General features: G+C 38.5%; 1 protein-coding gene across 1 annotated transcript in view; it reads left to right on the top strand.

The window, feature by feature from the left end:
- The window catches only part of C1H1orf87 (chromosome 1 C1orf87 homolog), a 160647-nt gene extending 146250 nt beyond the window's left edge, over nucleotides 1-14397 (top strand). Inside the window, 3 exon segments of the mRNA XM_057547167.1 lie at nucleotides 6053-6132; nucleotides 6983-7007; nucleotides 14237-14397. Of these exon segments, the coding sequence (XP_057403150.1) occupies nucleotides 6053-6132; nucleotides 6983-7007; nucleotides 14237-14397 (266 nt within the window).
- The last annotated feature ends 432 nt before the right edge of the window (nucleotides 14398-14829 follow it).

Below are 14829 nucleotides of genomic sequence, written 5' to 3'. Positions count from 1 at the left end.
TAAAACAGAAGTAGAGTCATAAATGTGGAAAACAAACTTATGGGGACTTACCTGGTGGTGTAGCAGTTAAAAATCCGCCTGCCAATGGAGGGGACATGGGTTCAATCCCTGGTCCAGGAAGATCCCACATGCCGCAGAGCAACTAAGCCTATGTGCCTCAACTACTGAGCCTGTGTTCTAGAGCCTGTGAGCCACAACTACTGAGCCTGTGCATCACAACTACAGAAGCCTGCATGCCCTAGGGCCCACACGCCACAACTACTGAGCCCATGTACCACAAATACTGAAGTCTGTGCACCTAGAGCCCTGTGCTCCACAACAAGAGAAGCTATCGCAATGAGAAACTCACACACCACAATGAAGAGTAGCCCCTGCTCACCCCAACTAGAGAAAGCCCATGTGCAGCAATGAAGACCCAAGGCAGCCAAAAAAAAGAAAGAAAGAAAACAAACTTATGGTCATCAGGGGATAAGTGGGGTGAAGGATAAATTGGGAGATTGGGATTGACATATAGATACTACTATATATAAAATAGATAACTAATAAGAACCTGCTGTATAGCATAGGGAAGTCTACTCAATACTCTGCAATGGCCTATACGGGAAAAGAATCTAAAAAAAAAGAGTGGATATATCTATATGTATAACTGATTCACTTTGCTGTACACCTGAAACTAACACAACATTGTAAATCAACTATACTCCAATAAAAATTTTTAAAAATGCAAAACAATATTTCTTTGAAAGCTATTATTTGAAATTCAAATTGAACAACCAACAGAAAGAAGGAAAAACCCCTCTGTGGAAGATGTTAACATCTCATAAAATCTCTAAAATTATCCATACAAAATGTTCAGTTAGAAATGGTCATGAATGATACAAAACAGGACATGAATTTTCAAATAACTGTAATTAATATGTTTAAGAAAATGAATAAGATGGAGAATTTTCAGCCATTAATTTGAATCTATAAAAGGAATCAAATGGAATATCTAGAACTAAAAAATACAAAAACTAAATTTAAAAACTCAACAGATGGGTTTAATAGAAGATAGCTGAAGAGAGGATTAGTGAACTGGAATACCATTCAATAGGAAATATCCAGATTGAAGCATGAATGAGAAAAGATGATGGGATATACAAAAAAGAATGTATAAGAGACATATAGGAAATGGTGACACTATCCAACATATGTGTAATTAAGTCACAGAAGGAGAGGAGGAAGAGAATATAGATGAAGCAATATCTGAAGAAATTATGACTGAAAAATTTCCAAAAGTGATAAAAATATCTCAAGCCACAGATCCAAGAAATGATACAAACTCCCATGAAGACAAACACAAAAGAGCTTAGACTCCTCCAAACATGGTATGTTCTAAGATCTCAAGTAGTATTTTACAAAAATGAAATATGACCCCAACTTTGAATCTCTTCACAGTGGAGCCTGTGAAGTGAGGGAAAGAAAGAAGGAGAGCAGAAAGCATGAAGCAGGGCTATAGCATGACTACTGATGGGGGAAAATTAGGAGGGAATGCTGGTAGCCTCAGAGGTTCATTGATCCCCTCAAACATTTTCTGATGGCCCATCACTCAAGATAGCATAGAAAAATGGCTAAGAGCTTAACCTCCCTTTTATTAAGGAAAAAAAAAATCCATAGTAATTCCTAGTTAGAACTACTTATACTGAAGGGACAGAAAAGCCAACTCAGTTTGTTTAGACAATAAAGAGATTTGGTTTATGTAACTCAAAAGTCTTGCAGCAGCAAGAGCTATAGACATGGTTTGATCTAGCCATTCAAGTGTCAGATCAAGGATCTGCTCTCTTTCTGGCTCCCTGCTTGCTTTACCTGCTGTTGGCATCATCTTCAGCCTCTAAATGTTGGTGTCCCAACTGCTCTGGGCACTCCTGTAATAGCAAAATAGCTCTGGCAGCTATGTTCTTCATATATTCACAGCACTCTCTTTTGGGAGGTCCTGCCAAGAAGGAGAGAACTTTACTAGCTAAGAAACTGTAACAGATATCTCCTCTCATCTCAGAGATTCAGACTGAGTTTCATGTCCATCTTTGAACCAAGACTGTGATTCAGATACCAAAATAGTCTTCAACGAATCAGAAACCAAGATTGGAGTTGGAACTAAGGATCATTCCCACCAAACCACAGCACTGGGATGAGGGAGGGGTGGCCCCTACAAAGCAAGATATCACTAGAAGGGCATAATGAAGGGTCACATGCATGGCCCATAAGGCCCTTTAGTTCTGCAAATATCTAACCCACTTCTCTTCTCTTTTCATCCCGTGTCAGCTAGTCTCTTCTCTCAGCTATTGCTTGAATGCACCAAATACTCCCTCCCTTGAGGCCTTTGCCCTTGTGATAGCTTCTTCCTGGAATGATCTTTCCCCAGACATTTGCATGGCTTTCTCCCTTGTTTCTCCACTGTATTTAAATGTCACTTCATAGAGGCCTTTGGTGAACTCTCTATCTAAAATAGCAACTGCAATTACTTGCTACCCCCATCATTGGCTTTAGTTGTGTTTCTAGCACTTATCACTACTTGACGTTATTTTTCGTACCTACTTATTTGCCCTCACCACTGGAATGTACACTCCATGAGAAGATTCTGCCTTGTTCATTGTTGTATCATAATAAGCATTTAACAAATGTTTGTTGAGTGAGTGAATGGGTTAGAATCCCAACCTAACCCTACCTCTGCCATCTCAAGCAGATAACTGAAACTTTCATTGCTCAGTCTCCTCACCTGTCAAATGGAGATATTTCTACCTCACAGGGTTATTCTTCAGATTAAGTAAGAAAACATGTGGGAAATGTCTGACATTTATAGATGTTCAACATATATATGTTTTCTTCTCACAAAAGCTTCATCCAGTAGGTCCAATGAGGCCATATTCTTTCTTTCTCTCTTTCTTTCTTTTTCTTTCTTTCTTTCTTTCTTCCTTCCTTCCTTTCTCTTTCTTTCTTTCTTCCTTCCTTCTTTCTTTCTTTTTCTTTCTTCCTCCCTTCCTTCCTTCCTTTCTTTCTTTCTTTCTTTCTTTCTTTCTTCTTTCTTTCTTTCTTTCTTCCTTCCTTCTTTCTTTCTTTCTTTCTTTCTTTCTTAGAAAGTATAGTTGATTTACAATGTTTCAGGTATACAGCAAAGTAATTTAGTTATTCATATATATATATATATATATATATATAATGTTTTTCAAATTCCTTTACACTATAGGTTATTACAAGATATTGAATATAGTTCCCTGTGCTATACAGTAGATCCTTGTTTATCTAATTTATATATAGTAGTGTATATCTGTTAATCCCGAATTACCAATTTATTCCTCCCTTTCCCCTTGCCCCTTTCCCCTTTGGTAGCCATAAGTTTGTTTTCTATGTCTGTGAGACTATTTCTGTTTTATAAATAAGTTCATTTGTATCATTTTTTTAGATTCCACATATAAGTGATATCATATTATATTTGTCTTTCTCTACCTGACTTACTTCGCTTAGTATGATCATCTCTGGGTCCATCCATGTTGCTGCAAATGGCATTATTTCATTTTTTTAAGTCAGTTGTTATCTATTATGGCTTTACTTAATATAACCTGGGAATTTTTTAGAAGTCCCAAAGGATTCTCACCCCTAGAGATTCTGATATAATTGGTCTGGTGTGACACCTAGGCATTGGTAATTTTTAAAGCTCCCCAGGTGGGAGCATTTTAGCAGCCAGTGCTGAAGACCACTGATTTCAAGTCATTAGTTGGGGTGGGGCAGAGATGGTAGGGCTGGCTGTGTAACTCTCAGAATCCACTGGAAGCCCTGTAAAACCTGGTCCTTCCAATACCTGGAAATCTCTAGAAGCCAGCTTGGCCGATTTCCTCCAGCACAAGTCTTCAACTGGCAGTCTAGACAGATGGTTATTATTTATCCTTCCTGCTGTGTTAGAAAGAAAAAAAAATCAGCTCTGCCTCAGGTTTCTCAATTTTCACATGTGCAAACCATTACCTTTTAAAATATGCTTATAGGCATTAGGAGGGAGAAAGGGAAGCTTAAAAGAGACCAGGGAGACGAGCACGCATCTTCTTCTAACAGAACTTTTAGAAGTGCAGACAGTAGAGAAACTGGACCAGGACAAACTCTAGGTTCTAGATCTTAGACTAAAGGGGCTAATGCATGTGAACAGTGCCCACAAAAATGCCTGGCGCGTCATAATTAATGTAAAGTCCTCTTTTCTGGGGAAACTAGATTGCTTAAGATCACATAAAATAACACAATAACAAATAATACTACCTTGTATTGGGCATCTTCCCTGTGTTAGGCATTTTATTAGGTAATTTTTTGTAAATCTCCACACTATTATTGCAGAAAGCTATTATCATTCCCTTTTCACAACTGACAAAACTAGGATCTGAAAGCTTGCAGCTGGTAAAGGGAAGCAGCCAGATTATAACATTCAGATCTGACACCAAAGTTCATCTATAGCATCTGGGTTAGGTATGGAAGGATAAAGAGAGAAATCCTTCCTCCCATAGGGCCTGAAAAGGAATGGAAGACACAGAACTGTATATTCAGTGACTTTGTTTTCCAAACCTCAGATTAGGGCACATGATCATCCATTTAGTCAACCAACATGCAATGAGTATTTATTCTAATGCTGGGTGCTGGGACTTCAGAGAAGATTATGAAATCACATTGCCTTCTCCATCAAGAAACGGCGGGAGAAGATTCATAATGAGTTGTAGGTGCAATGTTAAAAGTCTAACAGGCTTTTTAATCCAATATGTGAATTTATTTATACAAACATCCTTACATAGATAACACTATTAGTTAACATTTATTGAGTACTTGCCATGCTCCAAGTATTTGCTTTACATTTTCTAGTTCATTTAATCCTCACAATAACCTATAGATGGCATTATCCCCATTTTACAGAAATGGAAACTGAGACACAAAGAGGACAAGTCCCTTGCCCTAGGTCATGCAGCTAAGAGAGAAAGGAGCCAGGACTCAAACCCAAGGCATCTGACTTCAGAGCCTCTATTCTCCACCACTGTGTTATACTGTCACCCTCTACCTTTCGTTTAAAATTCATTGATTGAACCATTTTATTTAAAATAGCAACACCCAACTCAGAAAAAATATATATTTGTTAATGGCATATTTGAATTACACATTAAATATTGAAGCTGAAGCTCCCAGAAGTCTATGCTGTGTAGTCGTCATACTGATTTATACAGTAAATGAATGTTACCAAGTCTGATGGCAGGTGCTGAGTGATGAATGAATGATGCCCACAATAAGCCTTAGAGGATTTAAACTGAAGGTCTTTATGTCTCTTTCCTGCATCCTAAGGAAATTTCTTCTATTCATGAAGGCAGCAGCCTGAGCAGCTAGCACCTGGACAGTAAAATCTCCTGGGTTAGAGATGCCATTCAAACCTCTTCCCATATAGGACTTCTGACCATTGAAAGTAACAAGGAAGGGAGAAGACAAAGGTTTTACCTGATCCTTCAAGTGCAAACTTGGGTGGAAAGGGAGGCAGAAGTGCCTGCTTCTCTAAGAGGCAGGACCACAGGAAGAGGTCCCTTGCCACTTCCCAAACTGTAAAAGCCCTCCTGATTCAGGACAGTTCTACAGGCTGATGTCTCTGCTTATCTGGAACTCCCTGCTCTATGCACACGCCCACCATCACCTTTGCCTGGAAACTCCTATTCATCCTTCAGGTCCCCACTTTAAGTGTCACTTCCTCCAAGAAGCCTTCTCTGATCCTTCACCACTCCTACCCCTAGCCCAAAAGAAATTTATTTTCACATATTCCTGTGTTGTGTTTATGGTAGTTTGTAATTAAATAATAATCTTGAGTGATTATTTAGCATTTACCTCCCCTTTGTGAGCTTCATCAGGGCAGGAACTAGATCGTTCTTATCCATCCGTGTAACCCCATCACCATTTACAATGCCAATCGCATAGCAGAGCCTCAACATTTTCTTTGCCTGGGTGTATATGTGTATGTGTTAAAATGAAGAGACCAAACCAAAACCATTTTTTCTTTCTCATCCAGGAAAGAAAGGAAAGGAAACCTCTGCTATTCCAGTGCATCCTGAAGTTAATGAGATATCTCAAGGAAAAACTGAACATATGGTATGCAGCTGGGTATACAGACCTCGGGTAGGGCTTCACCAATCCTTCACCTTCTATTCACTGATGCTGGGTGAGGCCCTCCCTTCTGAATTTTTGATTTCCACCCAGTGCCTTGATATCAGACTATCTTTGACTTCAAGACTCTACTCCAGCAGAGAAGGAATACAGACAAACTCCTAGAGTGTGGTTGGTTTCTCTCCTAGCTGGTATGCATGCAGAAACCACTTCTCACCACTCAGTGATGGGCTTGCCATTGGCCCCTGAAAGTTGAACTTGTAGCATGTGGACAGGTGTCCTTCCAGAGCCTGTGACCAGTCCACCAACTGCCAAAAGGATGGTTGCGAGACCTATTTTAACATCTTAAGTCCAGCTTCCAGAAATTTAGGGTGACCTTTTCCCCAGACATCACATTTTAAAATGTAATGGGCTCTTTGATTTAAAAAAAAGAAAATCTGGCAAGCAGTTAAAATTCATTTTAATATTCCCAGCACTTAACCAGGAGAAGATGCAGACAGAATTGAAAAACAGCCCGAGTTTCTCTGTTGTTGTTGTTTTTAAATGCCCGGATTAGAACATAATTCATCTTCAGATGACGGGAGGCCTCTTCATGCACTTCACACTTTGAAATATTTTAGAAAATAGTATCCATTTTGGCAAGCCTCTTGCCATGCAAGAAACAACAGCAAATGCTTTTCTCCTTGAGTGTTAAGTCTGCTGTGAATAAGATTATAAAAAAATATATACTTTGCTCTTTTATTTTGCCTCTTGTTTGAGGATTTTACTGCCTCTCTGCAATAACCGATTCTTCTCATATTCCTGTATAAGCAGCATTCGTTGTCCCACTTTTTAGAAAGGGGACTTGAAGCAGAAGTTTGGTAAAGCAACTTTCCTATTGTTCCAGGAAAATCACTCATTTATTCATTCACTTATTCATGCCGTAAACATATCTTGAGAACCAACTATGTGACAGTCACTAACCAGAACTTGAAGATACATAAATGATTATCTCACAGGCACAGGCTCAAGATCTTTAGGGGATGGGAGAGATACTCTAACAGACAATTACACTATCCCATAATAAGTCCTATGATAGATAAAGGGGCTACAAAGAATTGCCCCTCACCTAGGCTGGGGCTGTCAGGGAAGGCTTCCCCCAAGAAGTGAAATATGAGTTGGGCCTTGGAGGATGAGTAGGAGCCTAACGCATCAAGGCATAGGTAGCAAGAAGGACTTTTACAACAGAGGAAACAGCATATATAAGGCATAAGGGCATCAAACAGCTGTATTTTTTTTTTCTGGTTTTATGTGGCTGGAGAAAAAGATGTATACATTGAAAGAAGAGAAGCAAGAACAAGAACTTGAATGGTCTTATGGGCCAAGCAAAGAATCTGGACTTCATCCTGACACAGTGGGACCAAAACAGTATAGGGTGTGTTAGTTAGTTAGTTATCTACTTACATACTTACTTCCTAGGTTTAGCTTAATTCAGGCCCATACAAATTCCCGCATTCCCTGTCTTTAGTGGTCAAAGAGAGTGTTGAACTATCTGAAGAAATATATAATTATTTAAAGTCAGTTTCTCAGCTCTAAGGACCTCTTCGAACTTTCTAAAATCATCCACCAAACTGTATGCAAATGTGCATTTATCTGGGTAGATTATCTAAAGTTTTCATTGTATTTCTAAAGTGGTCCAAAGCTCTAAAAAGTATAAAAATCACTATTCCATTTACTTTATAAAAACTTTCAGCTTCTCCAAAAATAGACTTTATCAAAGTAGAATTCTTATATATTAATCTCTCAAAATGTACTGGTCACTAGTCATCCGTATGGGTACAGTTTTGTATAGCATTATATTATTTTAAACAAGGCAATTCTTCACATTCCCCAGTAGCAGCTGAATCCATGTTTGTTAACTTGGCCTCTTATTGAAATTACTATTCTTTAGAGCAATGGGATCTCCACAGCTTATATGTGAGAGGTTTGAGACAAGGTACAAAATTGGAGAAATTCAGGTATTTGAAATTCAGGAGAAGCACAGATGGTATACAAATTGGAAAGCCTAATTCTATGACAAATTAGTTAAGAATATTTGAATTACAATTAACATAAACAACTCTACCAACTTAATTTATTAGAAGGATAAGGAAGGAGCATACTATATATATATACATATATATATACATATATCTCCCCAAGGATAGAAACATAACAATAAAATCAAAGACTTGAACCTTGACCATCATCATGACTTCTTATATCTTCTCTCTTCTCTGCTGTCAGTTTCATATCCTCTCTATCTCTCTCTTCTTACCTCTCATCCAGAATGATCTCTGTTTTCCTATCTCTGGCTTAGTATATACTAATACTAGTACTATCTAAGTACTAAGATACTTTTTTATCCTGAGTACCTTGCACAATTCTGTTCAACCTTTTTTTTAGGAAACAAATAAATGAATGTACATAAATAACTAAACCCAAAATAGAAGGTGATAAATGCCATTAGAGGGTGCTATGTGGGCATTCAGAGAAAGGAGAATTCCTTCCTAGTGAGGTGATAAGGTTATGTTAGTGTGAAATTGATCATTAAGGGAAAGAGCAGTTTGTATACAAAGGAATGAAATAGAGGGACCTTCCTGGTAAACATGCAAGTTAGCCAAGCAAAGCATTATGTATGAAGCTCAATACAAGGAGTTTGGTTTGAATAGAATACAAGGGCTAGGGCTTCCCTGGTGGCGCAGTGGGTGGGAGTCTGCCTGCTAATGCAGGGGACACGGGTTCGAGCCCTGGTCTGGGAGGATCCCACATGCCGCGGAGCGGCTGGGCCCGTGAGCCACAACTGCTGAGCCTGCGCGTCTGGAGCCTGTGCTCCGCGGCAGGAGAGGCCGCGATAGTGAGAGGCCCGCGCACCGCGATGAGGAGTGGCCCCCGCTTGCCGCAGCTGGGGAGGGCCCTCGCACAGAAACGAAGACCCAGCAAAGCCATAAATAAATAAATAAATAAAAATTAAAAAAAAAAAAGAATACAAGGGCTATTAAGAAGAATATTAAATGAAAAAGGTAAAAATATAGGATGGGATCAGATCTAGGAAGGTCTTAGATGACGGATCAAGCAACTTGGATTTAATTCAAAGATAGTGAGCACATTGTGTTTCTAAGCAGGAGAGTGGTACGGTGAGGTTGTATTTCAGAAAGGTCCTTGATGGCTATGTGCAGAATGAAGGAGAAATTTAAAGCATAAAAAGGATAAAGGATGCTATTGCAATGCCTAAGTGAGATAATGAAATTCAGAACTAGGTCAGAGACCTGTGAAATGGAAAACAGGCAACACATACAAAAACACATGCACTGAAATTGTTGTACTTAACTACATACTGTCGTTCGTGAAGACTTAGCATTATATGTGGAGTCTAAAAATATGGAACACATAGAAATGGTGGTTGCCAGGAAATATGTAGAAATGTTGGTCAAAGGGTAGAAACTTTCACTTATAAGATAAATTCCAAGGATTTAACGTACAGCGTGGTGACTCTCGTTAACAATATTGTATTGTGTACTTGAAAGTTATTATGAGTAGAGCTTTAATGTAATCACCATAACAACAACAACAAAATGGTAATTATGGGAAGTAAAGGATTTGTTAACTAACCTTATTACAGTAAACATTTCATAATATATATGTTTATCAAATCATCACATTGTATACCTTAAACTTACACAATGTGATATATCAATTACATCTCAATAAAAAAAAGTTAGTGTACACATTAGTACTTTCTAGAAGTAATCATATAACAGCACTAATGCCTTTTCATTCTCTGTATGTTTTTGTTTCATTTTGCTTTGAATTTCCAATGCAAGTTAATTCTAGACCACATGAAGTATGAATACCGTATAATACCCAAGGACTTCTAATAACTATACCAAAGAGAGGGGGAAAGGAAAATTTTAGATAAAATTTCATCTAGATGAATTAGAAACTCATTTATTAAACATTTGTTATGAGCCCAGCCCTGTGCTAGAGGCTGGACCAGGAGGAAAACCAGAAAGGATGAGACATAGTCTCTGGCCTCAAGCAACTTTTAGGTAAGACACAGAGGCTGCCAATAGTTCAAAGCCAGTAAAAGAAAAATTTTAAAGACAGAATAAAATATTATAATTAAAGACACAAACTAGACTTAAAGAGTCCAAAGAAAAGACAGAAGAGATAAAAAAAAAGCTCAGTGAGTACTCAGAGTGGGCTTCTTGGAAGAGAGAACTTGAGCTGAACCCAGAGGAGAGGTAGACTTTGAATAGCTGGGTAGGGCATTCTGAGTGTGAAACCATCTTCTGCAAAGGTTAGAAGGTGAGAATGAGTATGATGGGGAAGAGAGTGAGAAAGACAAGACTGACGGTCATGTTGGATTGCATAGTGAAGTTGAGACCCTATTGTGAATCCTGAAGGCTGGAATGAGGCTTAATTCTCTACCCAGTGTCTACCAAAGGTTCAACCAGAGAACACAGGGAAAGCTGAAATGGATCATTTAGGGAAGATATTGGGAAAAAAGGAGATCAAAAGTTTACTGAAATAACCTTTATTTCATGAGTCTGTGTATACATATCAAGACTGTGAGAGTGTTGATGGGGTTACAAACAAAAACAAAACAAAACCAAAAATCAGGTAGAGAGAAAAGACATTTCCAAAGAAACAAATGCTGAGTTTTGATGATGGATGATGGATCATAAACTTAGTTGCTAAGAGACTCCCAAAGACTGGGACCTTTCTCATACTTCTAAACTGCTCTGGGGAAAAATGGAGTTTTGTTGACTTTGGGGCAGATTCTGGCAGATTTGAAATGACTTTCTCATGGCCTTTTCACTATTTATGCCTGTTTTCTCTGTTTCTATGAAATTCATTAGTTCCTCAATAGCCAAGGAATGTGTCAGCCAAATCTGGAAACACCTATAACTATCTTTAATGAGGAAAGAGGATTAACTGAGGTCATCTTGTTGGTTTATTAGCCACAGTATTTAGCAGACCACCATGGCCCTCCTCTAGACACTGAGCAGATCATCCCTACTCTGCCCAATGATGAATCAGTGTTCTTTATTATGTGCAAGGAAATATGTAGGCCAGGGCATTCCTCATCCAGGGTGAAGGCAGAACATCCATCATCAAATTAGCGTTTCTGGGAACCTACTCTGAGCTTATTCTTTAATGGGGGTTGTCAAGAAAATATCCTTGATGAGAAAGAATAAGGAATGACTATGAATAACTGGTCATGCTTTCTAAAGAAAGATGGGTGGTTGGGATAAATATTTGAGTGACTGGTAGATTAGGAATTTTCCCAGTGAACTGAAGGCTAGATAGAAAATATTTTAGAGTTCAAGGAGGCATAGTGCAATGAGAGCCCTCAAGGACATGGGTCTGGACTTAACATACACTGCTTCACTAAATCCTCACATCAACCACATGCTGAAGGGATTAATGTCCTTGTTTACAGAGGAGAAAGCCAAACTCAAAGTGATAAAATATCAGCAGGTGGGAAGTTGAGGCATAAGTCTAACCCAGTTCTATTGGACTTCCCGCTACACCAATCTCCCATCACATACCAGAAAGATCATGAGATTTTGTTTGTTGCTTTGTTGGTTTGTTTCTTTGTGTGTTTTTAACCAGATTCAAGTCCAGGCTTCACCAATTGCTGAGTCACTTATATTCGCCAAGCCTGTTTCCTCGTCTATAAAATAGGACTGATAATAATAAAACATACCTCCCAGATTTGAGAAAGGATCCAATGAGATTTAAAAGTTCTTTGTAAACTGAACATGAAGTGGATAGTAAAGAGGTTCTTATTTCTTTCATTCTAGTTCTGGTGGGACAAGGACAAGCTTCCCAGCACTAAGATGGATTGTAAGGTTATTTTATGCAGCTGTCTTGGGCATCCCCTAATGACAGCAAATTAGACAGAGATAAATTTCAGTCAATGGACTTTTGTCTGATGCGCGAATCCTCTACCAATGGTAAAACTTAGAAGATAGAAGAAAAGGCCCCCCCCACACCAGTGGTAATTCTTATATGCATTTTTTAACATTAATTCTAATTTTTAATTAAAATATAAACTAAATTATATATATAAATAATTTCTTCTAATTAAAATATTTTCTTATGTATTTTAAGTAATGATGATATAACTATTATAACTATCCTATAAAAATACCTATATTAATGAGTGCTTAATAGTTCTGGGCACTGTGCTAAGCACTTACTATTTTATTAATTTTCAAACAATTTAATTATCCCTATTTTAGAGTCAAGGAAACTGAGGCTCGAAAATTAAAGTAACTTCCTCAGTCAGACACTTACTCCAAAGCCCATGACTTATATTTCCAGAGGTAGAGTATGAGGAAATGTCTTGAGGGATCCAACCTAGACCAGGTCAAGAGCCTCCACCCAATCCAGAAAATTGCAAAGATGCAATTGGCCAACTCAAAGAAAGATATTTCTGCAGAGGAAAGGACCAACATTCTAATAGGAGAAAGAGACAGTAAATAAACCTGAATAGAATAGACAACTAAAAAACAGTGGATTGGATAGGACGGGATGGGGTGAGATGGGATAGGATGATATGGAATGAGATGGGATGGGATGGGATGGGATGGGATGGGATGGGATGGGAAGGGACAGGGCAGGACTGAACTGAATAGAACTGAATGGAATAAATCACATTAGGACCCCAGCTGTCTATAGTCTGCTGTTAAAATCACTCATTAGAGAGCAGTTCAGAGGGGAGCATCATGCTCAACTGTCCTTGCACGTTTAAATCCAAACAGAGCTTAAACAGAGATGACAGGTATCCACTATAGCCCAAATCTAATAGACTGGTCGTAGCTTTCTGCAAAATGACCAGGGGACCACTCCTTCTGGATTCTTTGAGAAAGAATTTCACAACCATTATTATAGTCTGCACAAGTACAGGAGACTAGAAGAGCCACATGCAAGGGATGTATCTCACCCCTATAAAAGATATTTAAAAGCTTGACACCTGTAGCGTAGATCTTCACAATTCATGGAAAATATTTAGAAAACAATCTGAGCCCTGCTTGAAACAATCTCTTTCCCCTCATTCTATAATACAGTATGGTGGTTAAATGCATGGACTAGAACAACCTTGGGCAAGTGACTGCCCATCTCTATGCCTCAGTTTCTCTCCCTGTAAAATGGGTTGTTGTGTTAAGTGAGTTAATATTGGTAAATTGTTTGGAGCAGTGCCTGAAACATGGTAAATGTTATATATGAGTATCAGTCATTATTGTTATTGTTGTTGCACTCTAGTTAATTTTCTGCATCTCTTATCACCCCAAGGTTGGTGATCTTCCTAAGGTAACAGACCACTTCTCAAAATCCTCTCTATTCCCAAGCACAGTATCTGACATATATAAGCTCACAATTAAGGGCTTATGAATGAGTCATTGACCTTTGCTGTTGTTGTGTTCTACACTTAAACTTCTCTCTGCAACTATCAAAATCTACTTACCCTTAGCATGGACAACACATTGGCATTGGTACATATAACACGTGGGTACCAGAGTATGTCCTGTGATAAGCACCACCATCTCTATTATACAGATCTAGACTCTAAGCCACAAGAAGTTAGGTGATTTATCTGTGATCACACAGCAAGCTGGAGGGAGTCACAGTAAATATATTTCCAGAAATGCATAAAAATGAGCTGTTTAAATCCTGCATGTCTAGGAACATGTTTGGATATTTCAGTAAGATAAACATAAATTAGAGCAATTAGGAATTGTTTTTAGCCAGCACCCCACCATTTTCAAAACTTGGTCTTTTAAAGTTTTATGGCTACGAAGAACAAGCTAAAATCGCTTTAGAGTCTACCTATTGGACCCCATCTCCTCCCCAAAATCACCCTCAGATTCCTCTCAACATCTATGATGCATAGCCAGGATTGTAAATATCTTTTTAGGGTGTCACTTGGTTTTTAAGAAGCTTAAAATTTCAAAATATTAGCATTTAATCTTGCTCAGAAGTCATTCAAGCTAATGCATTTTCCTCTTTCTTGTTTTTTCCATACTCTTAAAAATCTCCCACCCACCCAACCCAATGGCAGGAGTTCTGGAGAAGGAATGAGCCAGATGCCTCATTCACAACTACAATCTCATTTACAACCTGTCCCTGAGCCCTCAGAAAGTTTACCAAGCCTTGCGGAGATTCCATGCTGGAGAAAATATGCTCTTGGAGCCAGCGCTTCAGTACTTAAAGGAGCTATGATAACAAGCCCATATTGTGAGAACAGATGTTCCCTTTGTCTCCCTTTTTACCCGGACACATGTTTCTCCTCAGCCCGAGTGCAGTGGTGGAGGCGCTGTCAGAGTTGAGGCCGATGTGGCTATTGTCGACACTTTGAACTTGGACTTGGTTTCTGGCTATGATGCTCGCTCATAAGCAGCTCAAAGTGATCCGAGGAAACCAGGTTTTCTCTTCTGAGGTGGCAAAAACCCAATTTCTTAAAATCCCCTTCTATTCTTATAAAGCTGATGATGAATATTCAATGATTTTTTTTTTCTGTATTGCTGATCAAACTGTTTTTTGCAAAACCTGCAATTCCATATAGTAAAAAATATGCTACATGTTGTCAACTCCCAAAAATGCCTGTGAAATAATAGACCTAAATACATCTTTTTTGGATGAGTAAGTCAGCCT

This window comes from Balaenoptera acutorostrata, chromosome 1 (assembly GCF_949987535.1).
Source record: "Balaenoptera acutorostrata chromosome 1, mBalAcu1.1, whole genome shotgun sequence".
NCBI lineage: Eukaryota > Metazoa > Chordata > Mammalia > Artiodactyla > Balaenopteridae > Balaenoptera > Balaenoptera acutorostrata.
The sequence above is the reverse complement of the archived record's forward strand: the minus strand, read 5'-3'. Positions and strand labels throughout refer to the sequence as shown.